The 24183-nt window shown below is 50.8% G+C and overlaps 1 protein-coding gene across 1 annotated transcript in view; it reads left to right on the forward strand.

The window, feature by feature from the left end:
- The first annotated feature begins 2200 nt into the window (after positions 1–2200).
- COTL1 (coactosin like F-actin binding protein 1) overlaps positions 2201–24183 on the forward strand; it is a 42819-nt gene continuing 20836 nt past the window's right edge. The window contains exons 1-2 of the mRNA XM_004437056.3: positions 2201–2413; positions 2670–2752. Of these exons, the coding sequence (XP_004437113.1) occupies positions 2337–2413; positions 2670–2752 (160 nt within the window). The 5' untranslated portion in view covers positions 2201–2336. The remainder of the gene's footprint in view (positions 2414–2669; positions 2753–24183) is intronic.

A 24183-nucleotide genomic window follows, 5' to 3' on the forward strand; every position in this document is an offset into this window, starting at 1 on the left:
AAGGAGGAGGATTGGCAATAGATGTTAGCTCAGAGCTGGTCTTCCTCAGCGAAAAGAGGAGGATTCGCATGGATGTTAGCTCAGGGCTGATCTTCCTCAAAAAAAAAAAAAAAAGCCATTTGATCTGTCTGGTGGTATCCTGTACCCATTCTACTTTTGTTTTTTTTAGGTTGGCTTCTCTATAAGTCAGCAAGACTAATTCTTTGTGATTTGAGTTGCAAATAATTTTCATTGCTTTGTCTCTTGTTTTTACACTTTGCATGAGGTGATATGTTTTTTTCTCCCTTGAAGATTTTATATATATTTGAATGCATCCATCTTTTTTATGGCTTCTGGATTTTGAGTCATAGTTAGAAAGGCCTTTCCCATTCCAGACTTCCAAAGGGTGCTTCCCATGTTTTCTTTTGGAACTTTTGTGGCTTCTTTTGTCTATATTTAAATCTTTGACCCTTTTGGAATTTATCTGATCAATGGTGTGAGATATGGATCCATCCTTGTTTGTTTTTCTTTCTAATGGCCAACTGTCTCATCACCTTTATCAAGGAGTAAGGCAGGAACTGCTTCAGGCTGCATCAAATTCTAATTTCTTTGTTTTTGTCTTTTTATTTATAGCAACAGCTGCTCCATTTTCCTGAAAATGGGGGCCCATCCACCCACGCATTTACCCATCCACTGATTGATTGATGTTGTTTGCCACTGAGAATTTCATTTTATTTATTTATTTTTTGTGAGGATGATCAGCCCTGTGCTAACATCTGCCAATCCTCCTCTTTTTTCTGAGGAAGACTGGCCTCGGGCTAACATCCGTGCCCATCTTCCTCTACTTTATATGCGACACCGCCACAGCATGCCTTAACAAGCGGTGCAGAGGTGGACGCCTGGGATCCGAACTGGCGAACCCAGGGCCTGCGCAGCGGAGCGCGTGCACTTAACCGCTTGCGCCACCGAAGAATTTTATTATTAATTGGACATGATCCCTGACCTTTTGGGTTTCTATTTAGGATTTATTTTAATTACTTAATGACCGACAACAATGACCTTTTATTGAATATCTAACATATTTGTTTACATGTGTCATTTCACTTAAACCATAAAACAAACCTACGGGGTCAGTACTATTATTATTCCCTTCGAGGAAAGTAATCTCAGAGAGTTTCTGAGGCTTGCCCGAGGGCCCACAGTTAGAGAGTGGCAGCACAGTATACAATTCAAGAGCCCGGTCTCCAGGGTCCCCCGTTTTTACCTGCCTTGACACTGTAACTGGTCTTTGTGGAAGGACTGGAGGAGGGAACGAATGAGTGAGCCAGAGAGGGGAGGAAGAAGACAGAATGAGTCATCTCTTGCTCTCAGGGGACCCAAAGGGCGAGATAAGACCTGAATGCAAATAACCAGAATACAAAGTAAACAGTGATTCCCCCTCAGCGTTTTGGAAGCAATCCACTTTCTACCCTCTCCAATTGGAAACGCTTAATTCTTTCCAATTCCTCCTCACCTAGAAACCTTGGAGCCGAACACTGGGGGCGGGGGGCAGTCTCCTTTGGTTTGGTGCATTGAGTCACCCACCCGGAGGTCCCCTGTGGGGCTGTGGAGCGCTCCGCAGCCTAGTGGGGGAGGGAGGAGGGAGGGAAAAGGAGGAGGAGGAAGATGCAAGGAAGGGGAGGGAAGAGGAAGCAGGGAGAAGGGAATAGAGGAGGAGGGGAGGGAGGAGTGAGGAGGGGGAAGAAGAGAGCTTGAGGAGGAGGGAATGGGGAGGAGGGAGAAACAAGGAGCGGGAGGAGGGAGAGGGAATAGAGAAGAAGGAGGGAAAGGAGACACAGGGGTTGGAGGGAGGAAATGGAAAGGAGCAGTTGGGGGAGTGGGAGAACGAGGAGCGCGTTGAGAGGAAGGGGAGGAGGAGGAAGAAGAGAGGAGAAGGGAAGAGGGAGACAGAGGAGAAGACGAGGAGGGAGGAGCAGGCGGGAGGAGGAAAGAGCCCCTTCTCCAGCCCCCACCGCGGAGTTGCGCAACCCGCCCGGGCCGGGATTGGCCGCCGGCGAGTAAAGACGCCCCGCCCCCGACGCCCGGTCGCCAATGGCGAGGGGGGGCGGGGCGGGCCGCGGCCCGGGCGACCAATGGCCGGGGGGGGCGTGGCGGCACGGCCTGGGTCCCGGCGCGCGCTCGGGGCGCACTCGGAGCCGCCGCCGCGCTCGGAGCCCGCAGCTCACATCGCCGCGCCGCTCTCGCCGCCGCCGCGCCCGCCCGCCCTCCGCGCGTCCCTGCCGCGCTCCGATCCCTGCGGCCAGCCCGGGGCGCGCTCGGTGCTCCGGGCAGAGTGTCCCCGCTGCGGCCCTGCGGCCATGGCCACCAAGATCGACAAAGAGGCTTGCCGGGCGGCGTACAACCTGGTGCGCGACGACGGCTCGGCCGTCATCTGGTGAGAACTTCCCATTGCTCTCCGAGCCCCGCTCCCGAGCTCGCGGCGGGCCTGGTGCGCTGAGCCGGCTTCCAAACCGGGCGGATTAAGGGTCATCTGTGCCGTCTTCCGCAGCCCTAACCCGGGACAGCGTGGGAAGCCAGCGCTGGCTTCTCCCCAGCCAGAGCATCTCTTAGCTTGTCCTGCTGGAAGCTTGGCACCATGCAGCTACCAACGCTGATGTGTGTGTGTGTGTTTTTCTTCTCTCCATCCAAAGGGTGACTTTTAAATATGACGGCTCCACCATCGTCCCCGGCGAGCAAGGAGCGGAATATCAGGACTTCATCCAACAATGCACAGGTAGGGAGACGCGCTTTTGGGGGGAATTCCTGATCTTTTGGGAAATTGTCAAAGCCTGGGGAGGAGCGACGGAGGCCAAACTGGGAGGAGCCGTGGCCACTCTAGGCGCCTCTGGCGCTGCAGGAACCAGATTTGAGCGTTTTAAAACCTCATCAAGTCTTCTCCCCTCTGGACATCCAGAGGAGCCCGAGGTGACCACCTGGCTTCCTTGCTTCCGCAGTACTCTCTCCAGATGGGACAGCTCCTTTGCCCTCTGCGGGTCACTGGTTTTCCACAGTCAGCTCAAGCGGTTCCAAACTCCAGTGCTCAGCCCTCCCACCTCCCCTTTGATGGGTCAGTGAGCCAAAATAAAAATCCTGGAGCTTACTGCAGGAGCAGGAAACTGTCAGCAGCACCCTCCTGTCTCTCGCAGTCATTGTCCCTGTGCTGGTTATATACGTGTCTTTTATGTGAAGAATATAAAGCCGGATATGAAAGGGTACACACCATATGCCACTATTTATGGGAAATTGTAGAAAAGGCAGAGCTAATCTATGGTGTGAAAAGTCAGAAGAGTGGTCCCATTTTGGGGTAGACAGCTACTGACTGGGAGGGGGCACACGGAAGGCTGGGGTGGGGTGGGGTGGAAATCTCTCACATTTTGATCTGGGAGGTGGTTACACAGGTGTGTACCTATGTAAGAAATCATCAGCAAAATACTTAAGATTTGTAAACTTTGTGCACTTCCCTGGGTGTGTGAACCACGAAAAGGAAAGAACGCACGGTGTGTATGACTGTTAACCCCTCCGTAGAGGCGGAGGTGCAGCCTCATTGGTAATAGGACCCTTTAAAGCTGAGACTGGAGAACGGGCTCTCTGGGTCCCTGGTCTCTAGCTTGGAGGCAGATATGTTCAGACAAAGGCAGCGCAGCCTGGAGGTTAGGGCAGGGACTCTGAGCCAGCCGGTGGGTCTGAATCCTGGAGTGGCCACTTCCTAGCTGTGTGGTTTGGCGCAGGTTGCTTAACCTCTCGGGGCCTCGATTTCTTCTTCTGTGATTTTGGAGGGCTCATGAGGATAAATGAGTCCGTGTGTGTGAAATGCTCAGGACCGTGCCCATACAAGCTACATGGTCATTTGTGAAATAAATAAAAAGTACAAAATTGTGCCAAGGTTCGTGTGGCTGCGCCTTTTCTTAACTGCTTCCCTAATCAGATGATATTTGCATTTAGTTTGATTCAAAGAATATTTATGAAGTATCTGCTATGGGCTGGGTGGTACTATGGTTTGTTTGGGTTTTTTTTAATGTTCTCCCAACTAAAATGTCTCCCTGAGAGCTCTCTCTAGACAGTCACTCATTGCTTTTGTAGAGGGTAGGTTTAAAATATTAGATGCAGTAAGTACTATAAAAACTCACGTTTAATTAGGTGCACAGGGCCTCTTGTGGAGAGTCGGTGGGGCAGGATTTGAACCCAGACCTCTGGCTCAGGAGCTCTGTCTCCACGATGTCTTTCCCTCTGCCACCGTGGTGAATGCTTCTGCAAGTAGAAAAGTGCGAACTATTGACTTGGTCCTTGATTTGGTGCACAGCTAGGAGATTCAGCACAACTGGGATGTTTTTTGCCTTGCCGTCTCTGAGGCTTTGTCTCACAGGCCAGCTTCCCTCCTCCCGGAACTCAGGACGGTCAACTAGCAGTTTCTTTCTCCTGCTGGCCATCCATCACCCCACCCCCATCAGACCGGGTTCCGCCTTTGAAGCTATTGTTCTCTCCACCAAGGAGGACAAGGTGACAGAGAAGAAAGAGCATCCTGTTAGTAGATTTCCAACAGATGCTCCTGGCCGTGGGCGAAGCTGGGAGGGCTCGGTGCGGTCACCGCTTCCTTCCTCCCTCTGGCTCTGCCGGTGTCTGCTCCGACCCTTCCCCCTACGACTCGGGTGGGAGTGGGGAGTGTCTGGTGGGGGAACTAAAAATGTTTTGCCTGCTGCTTGTTGATCTTATGAATGGGCCGTGGGATCTGCAGGCTCTGTCTGCTTTGGCTAGAAGTCTGCCTTCCTTCCCCAGCCATCTGTTGGACAAACGTACAGGCGAGGTGTGGTTGCCGTGTTTGCTCTTGTTCCTCTCGGAAAAGCTTGTTCCCTCCCACTGTCGTGTCCCCATAACCCAGTGACAAAGGAATCAGAACACCGACTGGTAACTTTCTATATGCAAATCACTGCACTTGACATGCCTTGTCTCCATTACTGAGATTGTTCCCCTTCCACAGAAGAGTAAACCAAGGCCCAGAGAGGTTAAGTGACTTGCCTGAGATCACACAGCTAGGACGTGGCAGAGCTGGGACTTGAACCCAGGCAGGCTGGCTCTGAGGCCCATGCTCTTGGCCTCCTCCCTCAGGAAGTGGTTTAGATTCTCATCTTCAAGCCATGAGACTTCTTCAGTGGCGCAGCAGGTTCTGGTCGGGGCTTGTGGGATTGTCTGCAGGTTATGAAGACATATTTGCCCACTTGTGTGATGCAGGGAGGGCTCTTTGTGGCCCTAATTCCCGGCCAGGTATCCTGACAGGCCCATGCTGTGAAGACAAGCACCCAGTCTGGCACAGCCTTCCTATTCCAAACATCTTCTCGCAGGGTGCGCAGGGTTCTTGGAAGCCCGAAAGAGCACCTGGTCTCTTCCTCCATCAGCTCTGGGGGGGTGAAGGGGGGGTTTCCTCCTGGGCTTTCTCTCCTCCCTGACAGCCCCCCCTCAGGCATTCTGTCTCTGAAACACCCTCCTTCCCCTTTCCTCTGCCCTCTGGCTAATTGTCAGCGTTTTCTCCTGCTCTCATCTCTCCTCAGCCCCCTGGCCTGGCCTTTCCTTGTCTACTGCAGCTGTTTTCTGGAAGGTCGCCGATCTCAAAATTGCTGGGCCCTCATGCTGCTGTTTCTTTCTGCTGGCAGGCCTTGGAGCCCTCTGTGCCCCTGCTCTTCCTCGTCTGGCGCTGGACTTGCCTGGCTTCTTTCTTTCTGTGCTGACCGCTCCGTCAGCGCCTCTGCTCTTGCTTTTTGCCCCATTCAGTCCCGGTGGGATGCTCAGAGATCTTTCAGGTGCACTGAGAGAAGCCCAATGCAGATTAGTTTAAGCAGAAAGTCAGTCTGTAGCTTCCCCACTTGGAGAGTCCAGGGGAAGTATGAGGTGCAGGGAAGGCTGCCCGAACTCGAAGCCCGTCTCCTCCATCTCCTAGCTCTGCCTTCCTCTTTTATCCCTCTTCTTGGGGGCCGGAGGGCAGATTCTCCCTGAGTGGTGATGCAGATGACCACCAACTGCCCCGGCTTCCAGGCCACGGGCAAAGCCATCCCCATGGGGAGAGCGAGACCCTTTGCCAGTGATTTCAGTGGAAGTCTCCAGACTGACAGACTCGCCTTGGTGGGCATTTGAACCCATCCTGACCCAACCACTGGGACTCCTGAACCTCCGCTGGCTAGGCCTGGATCAGTGCCCACCCTGGAGCCGAGGAGGGGCAGCTCCACCCAAGCCAGGAGACAGAGTGGGGGCGGGTGGCCTCCTAAGGGAAGAGTGGGGGGGCGTGCCACTTCTAGAAGAGGGGCAAACCAAAAACAGGTCCCTTGCTCCTCACCCCCTACCCCTTTGTTGCAGGTCTCAGCCCTTGGTCTTGCTTGTCTTATATCCATTCTACCCTCCATTGCTGGAATAACTTGCTAAAGCACATCTCTAATCAAGTCACTCCTCTGGTCATTAACCTTCCATGGCTCCCCTCTACCCACTGAATTAAGCACAGGCTGTCTGATAGGCATTCCACTCTGTTTGTCCTCACCCACATCTCCTGCCCAGTAGCTTCCCTCACCCTGATGCTATGTAACACTCCCAGCCTGGCGGCCTTCAATTTTGGAGGTTCCCACTGGGTAGAATTCCTCTTCCCTATCTCAGCCCATGTAGGAGTCAGCCACCCACCGAGCCTACTGTGATCCCTTCTTTATTTCAACAGCCAGGACACTTTGGAATCTGAAAAGCTCTAGATTCACATCCCAACTCTGCCTCTCACTCACTGTGTGGCCTTGGGCAAGAATGTCCCTTCCTCTGTGCTGCAGTTTCCTGAGCTGTAAAATGGGGGTCCTGACAGTGTCTACCGCTGATGGTAACTGGGAGGGTTAACTGAAATAATCTGTCTCAAGTGAGAACACAGGCCCCTGATGCACATTGGCTGTCGTTACTGTTGCTTTGGTATCGTTATTTTTACTCTTATAGCACCTATGATGACAGTGTGCTTTCTGTTCTGAAGCTTCCAGTGCATGCCCCAGCTCAGCGCACAGTAGGCACTCAACCCCAGTTAGCTCACAGTGGGCGCGTTAGGCATTCGGCCCCATGTGGGCACACATTAGACTGTTGGCCCAGGTGCGCATGCAGTAGGTGCTCAGCACATGGTAAGAGGTGGTTAGCACAGTGGTTAAAGGTTTAGGCTGCATCGGACAGCCTGGGTTCAAATACTCGCCAGTCATGTGAGCTGGAGCAGGTGAGTTACCCACCTGCTCATCCTTCTGCTATAATGTGGTCATTAGGAGGATTAAGGAAGCAAGCAAGTCCATGGTGCCAAGGACGTAGTAAGTACTCCATAAGTGTTAATAACTGTGATTGCCATCTCATTGGTGGAATGTAATTGACACGGAAGTAGAGTATGTAGTCTGAGCACCAGACAGGTGGGAGGGTGAAGAGATGATGGGGAGGAAATGGGTACTGAGCTGTGCTAGAGGGTCTCTGGATCCCCCGACAGAGCCATGGGGAGTCAGGAGCCACGTGGAGGAGGAGCAGGGCTCAGCTGGCAAAGGCCACGGGGAAGGAGCCATTTGGCAGACTGATTGGACACAGGACCTCTCTGCGGCAGAAAGGCTTCCAGATCACGTCTGTGTGATGAGGCAGTGTCTCGGGCTGGCCATGAAATCACGTTTTGTTTTGCACCTTACAAGTAGTACATGTTCCCTTGTAGAATTTCAGAAAGCAAGACTGAGCAAAAAGAAGAGAATCAAAACCAGATGTAGTTCAGGTATAGCTTTCCCACTCAGAAGTTTGTTCATTCATTCTCTTTCCTTCCTTCCTGCAATGTACAGGAGCAGCTATTCTGCAGGGTACTGTTCTGGGCACAGAGGATAAATATAGAAGCAGAGAAGGCCCCTGTCCTCATGGAGCTGATAATTTATTGTCCTCCCCCAGCTTTTAAAATGGCTGCATAACGTTCTCTCATATAAATGTAACATTGTTTAACGGATCCTTTATTGATGGACCCCAAAGTATTCTGTTGCAAGCAGTTTTATTTTGGAAAGAATCCAGGCATCTGGGAATGAATCCAGTTTTCTGTTGGTGCAGATTTTAGAGCTGGTGGGTTATGAGCATCGATGCTGGAGGCAGGGTGTCTTGCCTTGACTTGTAGCCTTGGACAAATCTCCCAGATTCTCTGTTTCCTCATCTGTAAGATGGGGATAATGATTGCACATAATACACGGGGTTGTTGTGAGGATAAATTGACAAGATACCAGTGCCTGGTATCGCTTCAGTGCTTGATAAATGTGGTTATTGTTAACGTAGCACCTTCTTGGAAGGTGTTGGACATCAATGGATAGGTTGAAATAAGCTTGATGTGTGGGGTGGTTACCAGAAAAATGCATTCGTTGAGGACGGTGTCAGCATGAAGCTGGATTTGGGGTAGATGCCCTGTGACGTGGGCTGAATGATGCTCTGGGTGCACATGATATTCCCCTGATGCTGTGGAGTGTTCAGCTGAAAACATCACTCACAGAGAGATGTGGGGTTCGATGTTTTTGTCTGTTCAGCAGCCCATCGTTTAGGGGAACTTCTCCCGCTCATTTCATGATAATCCTGCTCAGCTAATGTAGTTCCAGTGGGGCTGACTCTGCCCCTCCCCACTGGGAAGGCACATGACCCAAACCTGGCCAATCAGAGTAAGCCATCCCTTCTGTTAACTGATTGGTTCAGGGTTGGGCCCATGTGACTCAAGTCACCCAATCAGGTTCATCCCTGAGACTTTGGATAGAGTTGTTGGGAAAGAGTCCTTTTGTCTTTCCCTGGGATTAAGACCTGTAAGCATAATGAAGGCTTGGAGCTTGTGGGACCTGTCTACCGTTTGGAGAGAGAACCTGTCTGAGAACTCAGGAACAGAGCCAAAGATGGGAATGAAGACCAGATGACATGGCTTAAACTCTGGGATCCAGCCATGCCTGAAGCTCTTGCTTTAGCTTGTTTGCTTTATGAGCCAATTAAATTTGTTTTTTCTTAAGCCAGCTTGAGTGGGTTCTCTATCATTTCTATCTAAATGAATCCTTGGGCCGGCTCCGTGGCTTAGCGGTTAAGTGCGCGCGCTCTGATGCTGGCGGCCCGGGTTCGGATCCCGGGCGCGCCCCGAGGCACCACTTCTCTGTCCAACCCGGGGCCGAGTCCCACGTACAGCAACTAGAAGGATGCGGACCTATGACGTACAACTATCTACTGGGGCTTTGGGGGGAAAAAATGAATAAATAAAATCTTTAAATGAATCCTGGCCATAGCCCCAGGGGAGACAGCTTGACAGGCTAAGAGAGGAGAATCCGGGTTGGGCAAGGAATTCAAACCCTCTCATGTGAGAATTGACTGAGGAAATTGAGCATTTTTAGCTTGGAGAGTACCTCAGGGGGACATGAGTGTTGTCTTCAGATGTTCGAAGGGCTGTTGTGTGGAAGGTGTGGACTTCTTCAGTGTTCCTACCCACCCCCCCAACCCCATGTGGTAGAAGAAGGTTAAATAGTAGAAATTTCAGGGGTAGATTTTTGAGTTCACCTAAGGAAGAACTGTCATCAAGTTAGAATGGGCTGTCACTGGAGGTAGTGAGACCCTCATCATAAGAGGTATGTCAGGAGACATACCTGCCCAACCACTTGGCATAGGTGTTTAAGAAAGGGATTGAAAGAGGCCTTCATTGGCCATGCACTCTCCTTCTCTCTCACAGCCCCCTTCTCTGATCTGTTCTGCTCCCAGGAAGAGTGACACAATGCATTAGCAGAGGCCTGGGTGATGCCCCTCTGGGATGGGGTCAGCCCTACCCGGGACTGAGGGTGGTAATGGGATAGTTCCTAAGGAAAACGGGGGTGTGTTTACTGTTAAAGAAAAAATTATTCATTCTGACACTCGTTAAAGAACGGTAAGGTAGACTTGATGCAGGGGAACTGTTGGGGTGGGGATGGGGTTTTGCAGTAGGGGCGAGAGATGGGCTCAACTCTGAATACAATAAGGAAAAGTGGGAATTTTTAGTCGAGGAGCAGGATGGGAGGTCAGAAAGTTACCAAGAGGAAATGTGAGGGTGAGGGGGGATTCTGGTAAACTGACCTAACAGGATTCTTGCTGAACACAGGCCAGGTGGTCAGACGTCACCTGGGGGTGGTGGAGGATGAGGAACCCATTAGATATCGAGGGTGATCTGACTCACAGTGTGGGAGATTCTGGCTAAACTGACTTAGCAGGATTCTTGTTAAAACTGGATAGTGCAGAGATGAACACGGAAGCCCAAAAGTTGAGACCTAGTTGAAAAAGAACTCAGAAGAGCCTGATTAGAGTTTGTTCAAGGAGAGAATCTTTGCCGTTACCAAGAGAAGAGAGATGGGTGCAGAAGAGACAAAGACACTGGCTGTGGGTGGCCTGCGTGTGTAGCTGTACAACACGCATGCGGTCGGCAGCCTATTCATCATGCCGTTGCGTGCTTGGATTTTTCCCCCTAGCTGCACATACACATATGGATTTCAGAAATTTGAGTGAGAAGGAAGCGAGAGAAATTGTCTAGTGAGTCTCAGGGAATATGAGGTCTAAAGGAAGCTTTAAATCTGTGACAGTGCTTTGGACACTGCAAAGTGCTGAACAGTCGGTCAGTCATGCAGTCAACAAACATTAATTGAGCATCTGCTTTGTTCCAGAAACAACGTTGGGTTATGATTTTTAAATGGCACCCTGAGGGCTATTGAGCCATTACCTTCATAGTTTTCTGCAATATCCAGTCTCCCACTGCCTTTTTTTCCTGCACATCTATTGTTGGAGGTCCTGAGCCACATTGCGTGCCTTCTTTGTGTCATGAGATGCATGGGCTTTGTGACAGATCTTTTGGATTGCCTCTTGATATTTGTGTTTGCTTTTGAGTTTGTGGCCACGTCTCCCATGGGGAAGGTTAGTAGATGTCCATCTTCCTGGTGAGAAGGGTGTCCCTTGTTCAGAAAAAGTCTTCAGTTAGTTGAATTGAATTGAGTTTTTGCTCCTTGAAAATCCTTTGGAGTTAATGCAAACTTTTTGAAAGTACTGCTTGTGGACTGTAGAGGTGTAATCTCTGCCTCCTCGTCTCTATCCTTTCCTCACCCCCTTCCATGCTGCTGTCCCCCCGCACCCAGAGCGTGGAACCCCTTGCGTAGGTCTTCAGGAATCTTCTGGGTGCCAGATTTCGTGGCTGTTTATTCCTCTTCACCTCCCTCCAGCATTTGGCAGTGACTTCTGCTTACTGAAGAAATGATTTCCCCGCCCCCTGCTTCTGCCCGACACCGACACCGCTCACTCAGTTCTCCTTTTATGTCTCTCATCTCTTGTTCTCGCTTCCTGCTGCTGGTTCTCCTTCCCCTTTGTGTGGGTGTTTCCAAGGGCTCCACCCTTGACCATGGCTTTCCCTCTCCAGGACATGTCGAGCGGCTACTGTGCGCTGAGCCCTTCCCCGAGTGCTGAGTTGGGCCCTTCCCATGACCCCAGTGAACTTGCGGTCGGGGCCAGAGGTGGCTTCTGAACTTCCCAGCAGGTTGCATCCACTCCTCTCCCCTTAGGAACCTTTGGGAGCGTCTGCCCATATGGTCCAGAATCTTAGAGATGACATGGAATGCCCTTTATGACGGATGCTTACCAGCTAACCCCTCCAGGGCACGTCCCCAACATGTTTGATTCTGACCTCATGGATGGCCGAGTGCCAGGCACTGTGTGGGCGCTTTGCATGTGTTAGCTCATCTGATTTTCCTTCTCCAGGAGGGAATCATGAATGCAGTGACACCTGTAAGTAGGAGTTATCCCCATTTTACTGATGAGGAATCTGATGGTTTCCTTGGAGAGTCGAAAGTCACTTGCTTGAAATGGCGCAGTACGTGGAAAAACTGGACTTGGAACCCAGATCTGTGTTGGAGGCTCCTAGCTTGTCCCCTGCACTGTGCTGCCGTGCCCTCCCCCTTCTGTATGACTTGTGCACAGTCTCCCCTCTTCCTGCACTGTCTTCATCCATTTTGCTTTTCTGGAGGACTTCTATACATCCGTCAAGACCCAGCGTAAATGTCCCCTCTGCTCAGATGCCCTCCTTGTCTTTGTGATGCTTGCCACATTGTGTGGTGGTTGTGTGCGTGTCTGTTTCCTCAATTCCATGGCGAGATCCTGGAATGAGGGACTTTGTCTCTCTGGAGGTGGTGTCCTCAGTGGAGAATCCCCAACCCTCATGGTCTGCCAGTCCTTGGGTGTGTCACTCCCTCGTGTGGGCCCAAGTCATGGGCGGTAGCACCTACCAGTTTCCCAAGCTATATCCGCATGACACTCATGTATCTGTCGTCTGACTCTCCTGCTAGAATCTGAGCTCCTGCGGGGCAGAATCCTGGTCCGTTTGGCTCTGCTGTACCGTCAGTGCCCGGAACAGCACCTGCCGTTCTCCTCAGGTGATGGCTGAGTAGAGGAATGCACGAGTCCCCTGACACGTGTGCGAGCTGAGCTCGCCCCTGGAAGGCCTGCTGTCCCCTCTGCTGGCCCGGATGGAGGGTCTCAGGCACTGGGGCTCCCTGGCCGATGCCCCCGTGCTCCACTGGCCTCTGGCCTAGGTCTTCTGCCCCGGAGCCCCTGCTTGGCTGCATTCCGCACAGACTTAATTTTTTACGTTTGGCTTTCAGATTCAGCTCTGTGGCCTCGGCAGGGCCGGGTCCGCAGAAGCCTGTGTCTGAAGGCGGGGCTGTTACCTCAGCATTTTGTATTTTATTTCATCAGTGAATTTGAAGTTAACCTTCCTTAGATCCTGTTTTAGTTCTGGACTTAGTCTGTGGTCATCTGTCTCATTTTTCTGTGTGCATTTGTTTTATCTTCTATGCATTTATGTAAGCTTCCTTGCCAATAATAAGTAATAATTATGCTTAAAAAAATATGGTGAACACTGGGCCTTTATTGTGCCAGGCATTGTGCTGAGGTCATTGTATGTATGTCTTATGGCTGCTGTAACAAATGACCACAAACTTAGTGGCTTAAAACAACATAATTTTATCATCTTACAGTTCTGGAGTTCAGAAGTCCAAAATCAGTCTCAAGGGGCTAAAATCAAGGTTTGAGCAGGGCTGCTTCCTTCTGAAGGCTCTGGGGGAGCATCATTTCCTTGCCTTTTCTAGCTTCTAGAGACTCCTGTGTTCCTTGGCTCATGGCCCCTCCCTCCACCTTCAAGGCCAGCAATGGCCGGTTGAGTCCTTCTCACGAAGCCATCTCTGGTTCTGCTCTCCTGTCTCCCACTGCCCCATTCGAGGATGTTCATGATGAGATTGGACCCACCCGTGTCATCTGGGATCATCTCCCCATGTCGAGATCCTTCACTTAATCACTTCTGCCAAGTCCCTTTTGCTGCATCAGGTCACATAGTCCCAGGTCCCAGAGATTAGGACACAGACATCTTTGGGGGCCTTTGTTTTGCCTGCCGTAGACGTCTAATCATGATTTCCTTTCATCTATACCACGACCCAGTGTGGTTGGCCCTGTTCTTGTCCCCACTTCATAGATGGGGAAACTGAGGCTCAGAGACATGAAGGCAGTGGCCTAAGGTTGCACAGAGGCTGAGCTGTGTTCCTTCCCTGGTGCCTGTGCTCCTGGCGCCACTCCTCACACCATGCTGCTTCCAGACACTGGCAACTGAAATTCTTTTGAACAAGGAGGGAAGATCATAGACAAGCTCTTTTCTTTTTCTTTCTCTCTTTTTTTTTTCAGTTTTATTGAGAAATAATTGACGTACATCACTGTATAAGTTTAAGGTGTACAGCATGATGGTTTGACTTACATATATTATGACAAGATTACCACCATAGGTTTAGATAACATCCATCATCTGGTCTAGAGACAGTAATAAGAAAAGAAAAAAAACCTTCTCCTTGTTATGAGAACTTGTAGGATCTACTCTTAACGACTTTCCACAAGCTCTTTTCTTGAAAGTTGAAAGTTAGGGGACGGACCTGAGGCCGGTGTCTCTGGCTGGTGGCACATTTGTGGGAATACGCAGCTCAGAGCTACTTTTTCTGCCTTTGTTGAAGTGGAAACCCTGTGCTGGTCTCTGGGGAGCGACACTCTGTAATTCAAACGCCTCCATCCTTCCCAGGGTAAAATTCTTTTTTTTTTTTTTATTTACTTTTTCTTTTTTTATTTTTGTGAGGAAGATCAGCCCTGAGCTAACATCCGTGCTAATCCTCCTCTTTTCGCTGAGGAAGACTGGCCCTGAGCTAACATCTATTGCCAATCCTCCTCCTTTTTTTCCCCTAAAGCCCCAGTAGATAGTTGTATGTCATAGTTGCACATCCTCTGGTTGCTGTATGTGGGACGCGGCCTCAGCATGGCCCGACAAGCAGTGCGTTGGTGTGCGCCCGGGATCCGAACCCCAGCCGCCAGTAGCGGAGCGCGCGCACTTAACCGCTAAGCCACGAGGCTGGCCCCCCAGGGTAAAATTCTGATTTCGCTACTTTTGTCTGAAAGGATGTCCCTTGGAGGTCGTCTGATCTGACCCGGAAGTAGTTTTCTTCCCTTTTTTGGCTATAATTCTACCCTGACTATAGAATGGAGTGGATTGTTCATGGTTTGCAAATAAAGGAAGTTGCTGCCTTGGGCAGGCCAGGGGCCCCTGTGGGTCATGCTGGGGCTTCTGGGGAGGAGGGAAAGGAGCCAGGCTCTGGGCAGCCCCTGGCTGAGCCCCCTGCCCGACAGAGGAGGGCCTGTGTGCACTCCTGTGAGCTCTTGCAGCCCTGAACTGGGATACCACTCACTCTGTGGCTTTTTTTTTTTTATTGGTGAGGAAGATTAGCCCTGAGCTAACATCTGTTGCCAGTCCTCCTCTTTTTGCTGAGGAAGATTGGCCTTCGGCTAACATCTGTGCCCAACTTCCACTACTTTATGTGTGGGACGCCACCACAGCATGGCTTGATGAGCGGTGCGTAGGTCTGTGCCCAGGATCCGAACCTGGGAACCCTGGGCTGCCGAAGCAGGGCGCGCGAACTTAACCGCTGCACCACCAGGCCGGCCCCTGACCCGCCGTGTTCTTGATTTGGCAAAACCTACTGCTGTGTGTCCGATTTTGGGAAAGTAACTTACCTTCTTCTTTGGCGACTTGTAATTACTCATTCATCCAACAAATATAAATCGAGGACCTACTATGTGCAAGGTGCTTTGGACCCTGGGGAGGTTGAGTGAGCTGAGTCACAGGCCTACGTTCTGCTGGGAGAGCAGGGACAGGTGATAGACAAGCCAGCAAATCAGATCATTTCAGACTGAGATGAGGGCCATAAAGAGAAGAGAACAAAGCAGTGGGCTGGAGAGAGACTGCAGAGAGGCCGCCGTTAGCCAGCGTGCTCAGGGGAGGCCTAAAAGGAGGTGACACCAAGACAAGACCTGAACGAGGAGCTGGACTTGCAGGTATCTGGGTGAGGATTGGGCCCAGCGAAAGGGAAGGCCCTCAAGTCACTAGAATCCGATATTCTAGTGTCCAGAATATATAAAGAACTCTTACAACTCAATAACAGCAAGACAAACAATCCAATTAAAAATGAGCAAGGAATTTGAATGGATATTTCTCCAAAGAAGACATACAAATGGCCAATAAACACATGGAAAGATGCTCAACATCATTAGCCATTAGGGAGCAAATCAAACCACAGTGAGATATCACTTCACACGCACTAACAGGCTGTAATAACAGGTGTTGGTGAGGATGTGGAGAATCAGGACCCTCGTGCACTGCTGGTGGGAGAGGAAAATAGTGTAGCCACTGTGAAAAACAGTTTGGTAGTTCCTGAACAGATTAAGCCTAGCAGTCCCAAGAGAATTGAAAACATATGTCCTCACAAACACTTGTAAATAAATGTTCACAGCAGCATTATTCATATTAGCTAAAAAGTGGAAACCACCCAAGTGTCTTTCAACTGATGAATGGATAGACAAAATGTGGTCTGTCCATACAATGGAATAGTATTCAATCATGAAAAGGAATGAAATAGTGACACATGCTACAACATGGCTAAAACCTTGAAAACATTGTGCTCAGTGAAAGAAGCCAGGTATGAAAAGGCCACATATTGTATGATTCCATTATATGAAGTTTCCAGAACAAGCAAATCTGTGGAGACAGAAAGCAGATTAGTGGTTGCCAGGGGTGGGGACAGGAGATGAGGAGTGACTGCTAATGGGTATGAGGTCTCGTTTTGGGGTGATGAAATGTTCTGGAATTAGACAGTGGTGATGGTTGCACAACCTTGTGAATATACTAAAACCCACTGAATTGTACACTTAAAAGGGGTACATTTTATGGTGTGTAAACACTATCTCAGTTTTTAAGATGTAAAGAAGAAAAGGGGTGAGCGGCAGGACAGAAACCGAGCAGGGCCCGGGTGCCTGTGTGCAGGGAGCTGGGGCTGGGGGTGGGCGGGGGCCAGAGCACGGGGCGGGCCTTGAGGGCAGTGGTGGTGAGGACTCTGGATTTTACTTGAGTGCTGTGCATTTTATTCCCACTCCTTTGGTTCTACGACCTTCTAGAATTTCACCTTGGCCCTTTTTGTGGCTAATTCCCCGGTCAGTTCTGTCCCTTTTCCATCCATTTCAGACCTACCTTTCCCCTCGGGGACTCTCCAGTACCCCCATCCCACAGCTGCACTCAGCCCGCCCCTGCCTGGCGCGCCTCCGTGTGGACTTGACTGTGTGTGTTCTCATTTGCCCGCTGCCTCCACGTGCTCCGTAATGTTAGCACTGTCCTTCTCCTGGGGGTCATCTAATGCTTCTCGCCACCTGCCATGTGCCAGGCCCGATTCCGAGGGCTTTCCACTATTGACTCATCCCGATGACTTAAGAAAAGCCGGCACTTAAGAAAAGTGGAAGCTCTGCCTTGGGTATTCATGTGGGTTAATAAATAAGGGAATCAATTCAAGAGTAAAATGAGTCAGCTGTCAGCATGGGGGCAGACTCCAGGGCTGCCAGTGTGAACAGCCACGGGCATGGAAACCCTCTGTGGTTCTGTCCCCACCACCCAGGGGCTCTGGGGCAGAGACGGAGAAGCCACCCCAGCCCAGAGAGCTGAGGGTTGGGAGGGGAAGCCACTGGGCTGTGGTCACAGGTGGAGAGGCAGAGCCGGACGTGAAGGGTCTCCTGGCCCTCTGGGGCTGCTGAGGATGAGCGCTGGCTTTGCTCCTCTGCGGTGCTGCCCTTGGTGACGTGGGCGGGAAGGTGGAGAGGAGCCCCCACAGTATGCAGGCGGTGCCCACTTAGCCGCATCGCGCTGTTGGTCTGCCCTTCCCACACACTTTGACTTAAAGGGCACTTTTGTCCAGACCAGTCGGTTGTTATCTGTCCACTTCTGATCATTCTGCCCGTCTATTCATTCCTGCTCTCTGTGGGTGGAAGCCACACCTTTAAAATCCGGGAAGGGGATTGGTTTTGTCCTTACAAGATGGCATGCCCCATGGAATGGAACACAGCTGAGAACTGGGGACTGAAAAACCTCTGGGCAGCTAAAGCAGAGGGGCAGAGGCTCTTCATTTCCTCAAGAAGCGTTTATCAAGTGTGTCAGGCACCATTCTGGTGGCCTGAGCTATAACAGAGAGCAAGATTCCTGCCCTCCTGGAGTGGGGATGAGCAGGCGGGAGGAGCCCTCAGGGAAGTCACTCTGAGCCTTTAAACTCTTATTTTACGCACTGTAATAATAAGCCAGTTATATGCCCCTCTAGCCTGTGGCAATCAGAAATAGAGAGGAGGGCTGGTAGAGGAAAGCATTTTGAACTTGCCCGCAGAAGCTGTTGCTTTTGTCTGTGGAGTTCTGCCAGAATCTATCCCTCAAGTTGCTAACATGAGTCCCCTTCATCCGTACCCTGTTCGCTGGATGAACTCTAAGTCATCCTTAAAGATCCAGGGCAAACATCACCTCCTCTGTGAAGCCTGCCCTGATCACTACCTTCCAGGCAGAGTTAATTTCCTCCCTTCTTTGATGTTCCTGTTGGCCCTGTGATAGATAACTCGCTGCTGTAGCACTAACTTCATTGTGTTCACATACTTCGTTTTTGTTTGCCAGGCTGGATTGTGTATTTTTGGGGAGTAAGGATTGTGTCTTGTTCAGCAAAATCCCTGGATCACAGATTGTCAATAAGTGTTTGTCAAATGACTAACTGATAGCACTGGAAGAAACAGCAAAGTGGCTACAAGAAGGCAGAGCAGTATACACCAGGGGCATTCAGTGCTCAGGCAAACAGACACTGAATCCTTCGTGGCTCCCCAGGGTGTCTCATTGTGGATGCTGTAATAATGTGCTCAGAGCCTCCAGGAACTGGTTGGCTCCGCAGTTCTCTAAGTCAGAAGGTGAAGTTGGGTGTAACACACTGACTTCCATTTAAGGAAGTAAAAGTAACCATTTAAAAAAAAGTTCTGGTGCTTTGTCATGGGGGGGGAACCTTTAGCTCTCCTTATAATTTGGATATCTGGATCAGCCCAGTCCCTGAGGGTTCCTCAGTAGTAATCATCTTTCTTTCCTCTGGCTATCCTGTACTCCATTTTCTTGTGTTCTCTGTCAGACTAGGAAAGCTGGGTCATTTGGCATTTGATGAAAATTCATTAATCATTTGAGAAGTCTACTGCTTTGAGGAATGGGTGGAACAAAGTATCAAACTGGATATACAGTGAGATCTCAAATGCAGACTATGTATATATACATATATATACGTATAGTATAACTCATATAAATACATGAAATCTCCATTCATTCTCTGTGAGGAATAACCCAAAATGTGAACATGGGTTTTATTCCTGGGATAATGAGTTTCTTTATTTTTTATGCTTTTTAATACTTTCTAAAATGATTTTGAGTGGGATGGGAGGGTTTTTTGTTGTTTGTTTTAGCAATCAGGGCTAGCAATAAAAGTCACTTTGGAAAAGAGAGAGCGCGTGATTTGGGGCTTTTCAGTAACGAAGCTGTCGCTTCAAGGGAGGAACCCGGCTCCTCTCAGCCTCAGGCGTCAGTCCCCTCCGGGGCACCCCGCAATCCCTCCATCCTCTGTGTCTGAGAGAGGACATCTTCCTCTCCCCAAGTCCTTGTCGCTTGTCCTGTCGCCGCCTGGGCTCCCGCATTAGCAGCCAGCTGGGAGCGAGCGCTGCCGTGGCCACTGTCCAGTGGTCCCCTCGCCCCGGGCGGGCGGCAGGATGTTAGAATTCTTTCCATTTCCTTTCATACCCTCTCCGTGAGCTCGAGCTTGCTGGTAGAAGCTGACAGCTCAGCTTTTTGGTGTGTGGGTTTCTTCCTTACTGACCCATGTTTGCATAACTTCTCAGGGAGTCTATATAAGGTAAGGTCAGCCTTAGAGCGAGCTGCAATCATGTCGTGCTCTGGGGCAATTTCCTCCCCTCTTCTTCCTCCTTTCTTTTGTCTTGCTCTTAAGTTCAGTGTTGGGTGGTAATTATGAAATGATGAGTTCTCTCTCCTTTTTCTTTCTGTTGACCAGCAGACATGTGGTGGGCGCCCACTCTGTGCCTGGCCCTGGGGGAGTAACAAGAACTGGACAGATAGGAAAGTAGCTAAAAAGATCAGGAGGACGTGCACCAACAAGTTTCCCTAGGTGTGACTTAGGGTGTTCACTTAGGGTTATAGGTGGTGAGACACTTCTTTTTGCTTATTTGTACTTCTAATTATTCTATGTTTAGTATGTTTTGTGTGTAACAAAAAAAATCGTTCAAAGCATTTGCAGAAGTGTGTGAAAGTTGCACACTGCTTGGCCCATTGCGGATCCTCAGTCCCCTCTGGGTTTGTCCTCCAGCCGGGACTGGCTTTGGGGGCAGGCGGAGGGGAACTCTAGGATCCCTTTTGGGAGAAGGTGGGGGGCCCTCGATCAATGTGGATCCTGTGTTGGGTCACCCTGGTGAGAATTGATCAGAATCTGCCCCTCAGTGATTACCTGAACCTCGGGAGATTTCCAATCTGGGTGGGAGGGGTGGGGAGGGCAGGGGGAGTCCTTGAGAACTTGGTGGGGATTATATGCTGTTCATAGTTTTTGGAAGAATATTAGAGCGGCTCATCCTTGTGGCCTTGGTGAGTCCAGAGAAGTCTGAATTCCCCCTTTTTTCTTTATCCCTCTTCCCATGCCCTTTTATGGTCATCTCCCCCTCTTTGTGTCATTATATTTCCTCCCATGTCCCCTTGCTATAACTGCTTAGCATCACACCTTTGGTCCTCCTGCCTTCCCTCTCTCTTCCTATATCCCTCCCTCCTTTATAGCCCTGGACAGAGAGTGCAGGAGGAGAGAAGAGATGGAGCGAGGAGACCTGGATGGGGAGGAGGTGAGGCATAGTAAAGGCAGTGGACAGGAGAGAAAGAAAGGAAATGCAGGATCTCGGAGGGGTGTTAGAGGAGAGCGAGGGAGGACGGGGCTGCAGAGGAGAGAATGCAACGTGATGACAGCCAGCATTTCTGAGTGCTTACTCCGTGCTGGGCAGTATCCCAAGAACTTTACGTGTGGTGACTTACTGCTGTGAATTAACTGACTTAGTGAATGAAGATGAGGAGCCTTGAAGAGAGGACATTGAACCGAGGGGCCCTGCCTAGGGCTTCTCGGTCCCGAGGGATCTGTAAGGGTGGCGGGATTGGCTGGTCCAGGAGCTCTTCCAGATTGATAAACCATCACTGGCCTCTGACAAGGCTTCACAGATCAACCAAAGGGTCAAGTTCATTTGGGAGTGGAGTTTTATTAACACCATGTGAGGACCAAGGGGAGGGTGTCACAGTCCCTCACGGGGACACCTAACGTGCAGGAGACCTGGGCTTGGAGCTCACGGCGCCGGCCAGAAGGCAGCAAACAGTGGTGTCGATAGTCCTCGGGGACGGCGCTCCTGCCCTTGCTTTGTCCCTGGCTGACGTCTCCCCTGGGACGGGCCCTGTGTGATTTTATGATGCACTGGGAGTCCTGGTTAATGATGGCTTATGTCAAGTAGATGATCTAGAGGCAACAGAAAGAACTCCCTGACACCCAGTGCCGAGTTCAGAGGCTCTTTTTCTGAGTACCACTCTTTGCCCTGTCTTGGGCTGTGGGGTTTGGGCGGAGGGAGACTCACTGGGGGCCAGTCCCAGTGGTCTTTGGTGGTGAGATGCTCGGGAACCATGCCTAGATACCTCGAATTCTGTAGATTATACTGTTGAGAAGCGAGGCCATAGGAAGCTCCTTGACATGATCACTTCCTTCAAATGAAAGGGGTGTGGGCGGGAAGGAAGAGGGTGGGGGCTGAACTGTGAGCACTTCAGCGTTTCTGCCGGGAGACTTGTCTCGCCCTCTTTCCCTCCAGGGATGGAGTGCTTTCCCCCTGCTGAGAGCCTCACTGTTTCCTCTTCTCACATCTTTCTCTAGGTCAGTGGTTCTCAAGCCCTGGAGGCATCAGAATCCCCCTCGGGGCTTGTTCAAACCCGGTTTCCAGGCCCCGTTCCTGAGTTTCTGAATTCACATTTCTTATGAGTTCCTGGGTGATGCTGACGCTGCTGGCCCAAGGACTCTCACTTTGAGAACTGCTGCTCTGGACTTAACTAGTTCTCCCTCGGGCAGGGAAAGGGTTGCCTGGCTCCTCATCGCTTCACCTCTCTGAGCCCCAGTTTCTTTATCTGTAAAATGGTACTGTGAGCAGAGCTGACCTCACAGAGAGGTTGAGATGGAGAAATGTGCGAAATTGTTTAAATGCTTAGAAGGGTGCCTAGTACATCGTAAGCGCTCAAAAATGGTGGCCTGTCATCCTCAGGACCCTTACTGGTCTTATCTGTACCGCCAGTGCTAAGCACTGTGCTTGGCATGTAGTGGATCCTCAAGAAATACTCATGGAACGAGTGATGAAATGACTGAGGAGTGAGCGTTAAGACACAGAACACCAGCAAAGAAGGCAGAGGCAGGGAGGCTGTCCGTTGGGTTTGGCTGTTAGGAGGCCACTGGGGACCTCCAAGTGCAGTGTCACAGAAGAGGTGGGGATAGAGAAACAGCGACCATCCCCATCAGCCAAGCCCTTCACGTCTCAGTTTTTCATTGAATCCTCACAACCACCCTATGAGGAAGGTGAATGACCCATTTTGCAGATGCGGAAACTGAGGCTTAGAGACATTCGGGAATTGGTCTGTGTCACAGAGCTGGTACCCAGTGGGGCTGTGCTTCTAATGGATTCCAGAACTTGGACTCTTAACCTGGACGTGGTAGAGCAGAAGGTTGAGGATGAACGGCCGAGGGAACAGCAGGTGTAGACAGCTGTGCTGAGAGGGAGCAGCAGGTGTAGACATCTGTGCTGAGCCTCACAGAGGAGCTCGGGGTCTGTCTCCTGGTGCGAGTGTTTGGGTAAGGTCTGGGGCCCAGCTCTCCCGCTGGGGTCATCCAGAGGGCACCCTCCGCTCCTCACTCGCAGTCTGAAAAGATGTGCCGTTGGCCCCATTGGGGACCGAGTGGAGCCGTGGGGGTGACAGCAACCTCCAGAACTGGCCTTCTTCTGGCCAGTGTTGCCATCATAGTGTACGTGTGCACACACACGCACGTGCATGCACGCACCCAGGCACACGCACGCACACACATACACATGTGCGTCTGTGATGAGGTCTAGCTGTGCCTTTCAGTTGACACACCCACGAGTGCGTCTGTGTTGTGCTGTACGGTTTGTTCAGAGGGGGAAAGTAGCCCAACCAGCGACTCAGAACTAGAACTTCCTCCTGCCCAGGCCAGTTTGAGGTCAAAATGGGCTTAGAGCCTCCTTCAGGGCGAGTGAGGGAGAGAGAGGCTGCAGGTCTGCGTGGGCAGCCACGAAAATGTTGCTCAGACCAACAGGTTTTTCATCTCGGAATCAGCTGACGTTTCAATGTCGTGCCAGATCTTAGCGGCAAACGACTGTAAGCATAACGTGACTCTTGGATTTTGAAAGATGGCAGCAATCTCGTCGGCCAAACCCTTGTCAGATAAGCACCGCACAGCCACCCAGGAAAACAGTCCCTCCTGCCACGATCATTTAAATGACATCAGCCTGCAGTTCTGGAAAGTCTGTAAAGGTCAGGCTCCCCGTGTCCTTGGAAGTGGGGGTGTGCTTTACTTATTCTGCATCTGTCTTGTGCCAGGTCCTGGGCTGGTACTTGGGGCATGTGGTTTGCAACTTTCCCACGGTGGGGCTTTGGCCAGTGATGGGGCCCTTGCGATCCACATGCAGTCACGGGAACCCAAAGGCCAGACTGACCGATGTGGAAATGGGGAATAGGGTGGTTGCCGTGGAAACAGACTGCCGGCCTTTGGCTTGTGTTGCCTCTGCATTAAGGCGCTAACAAGTCAGGAGGGAGGCATCTGATGTGTGGCCCCACCTCCCCCTCAGGTCCAGGCAGCAATTTAATTAAACACTTGGGTGCTGGTTTTCCTTTTCCTCCAATAACACCACTCAAAACAGCACGCTGGCTTCCCAGACATGGCCGTGAAAGCTGGGAGGTGCTCAGGAGCTAACGGGCTTCTCCCCCACGCACTGTCTGCATCCGCCGGCCCCTGTGTGCATTTCAGTTCCTCAGTCCCGTCAGCCTCATTTCCTGTGCTCACTGTCCACCTAGCAGCTCCACCCTGGGCTACAGCTTCAGGGAGAAGATTCTACCAGGTTGGGCCCAGCAGGTTTCCCAGTGTTCTTGTTTAATCCTCATCGTCGACTCAGGAGGGAATTCTTGTTTAATCCTCAGCGTCGACTCACGAGCGAGGTATAAATTCACCCCAATTTGGAAACATCCCTGCTGTCCATCAGCAGATGAATGGGTGAACAGAATGTGGCATATCCATACAATGGAATATTATCCAGCCATAAAAGGAATGAAGGACTGACCTCCCTCCAATGTGGGTGAACCTTGAAAACATGCTGAGTGAGAGAAGCCAGACACAAAAGACCACACAGTGTGTGAGTCCATCTGTGTGAAATGTCCAGAACAGGCAAATTCAGAGACAGAAAGTGGATTAGTGGTTGCTTAGGGCTGGGGGAGGGGGGCTGGGAAGTGACTGCTGGTTCGTGTGGGGTTTCTTTTTGGGGGTGATGAAAATGTTCTGGAATTAGATAGGGGTGATGGTTGCACAACATTGTGAGTGTACTAAATGCCACTGAATTGTACTCTTTAAAATAAAGTGGTGAATTTTATGTTATGTGACTTTTACCTCAATAAAGAAAAAAAATGGGAGGGAC

This window comes from Ceratotherium simum, chromosome 30 (genome assembly GCF_057802395.1).
Source record: "Ceratotherium simum simum isolate JZ-2026a chromosome 30, ASM5780239v1, whole genome shotgun sequence".
Taxonomy (NCBI): domain Eukaryota; kingdom Metazoa; phylum Chordata; class Mammalia; order Perissodactyla; family Rhinocerotidae; genus Ceratotherium; species Ceratotherium simum.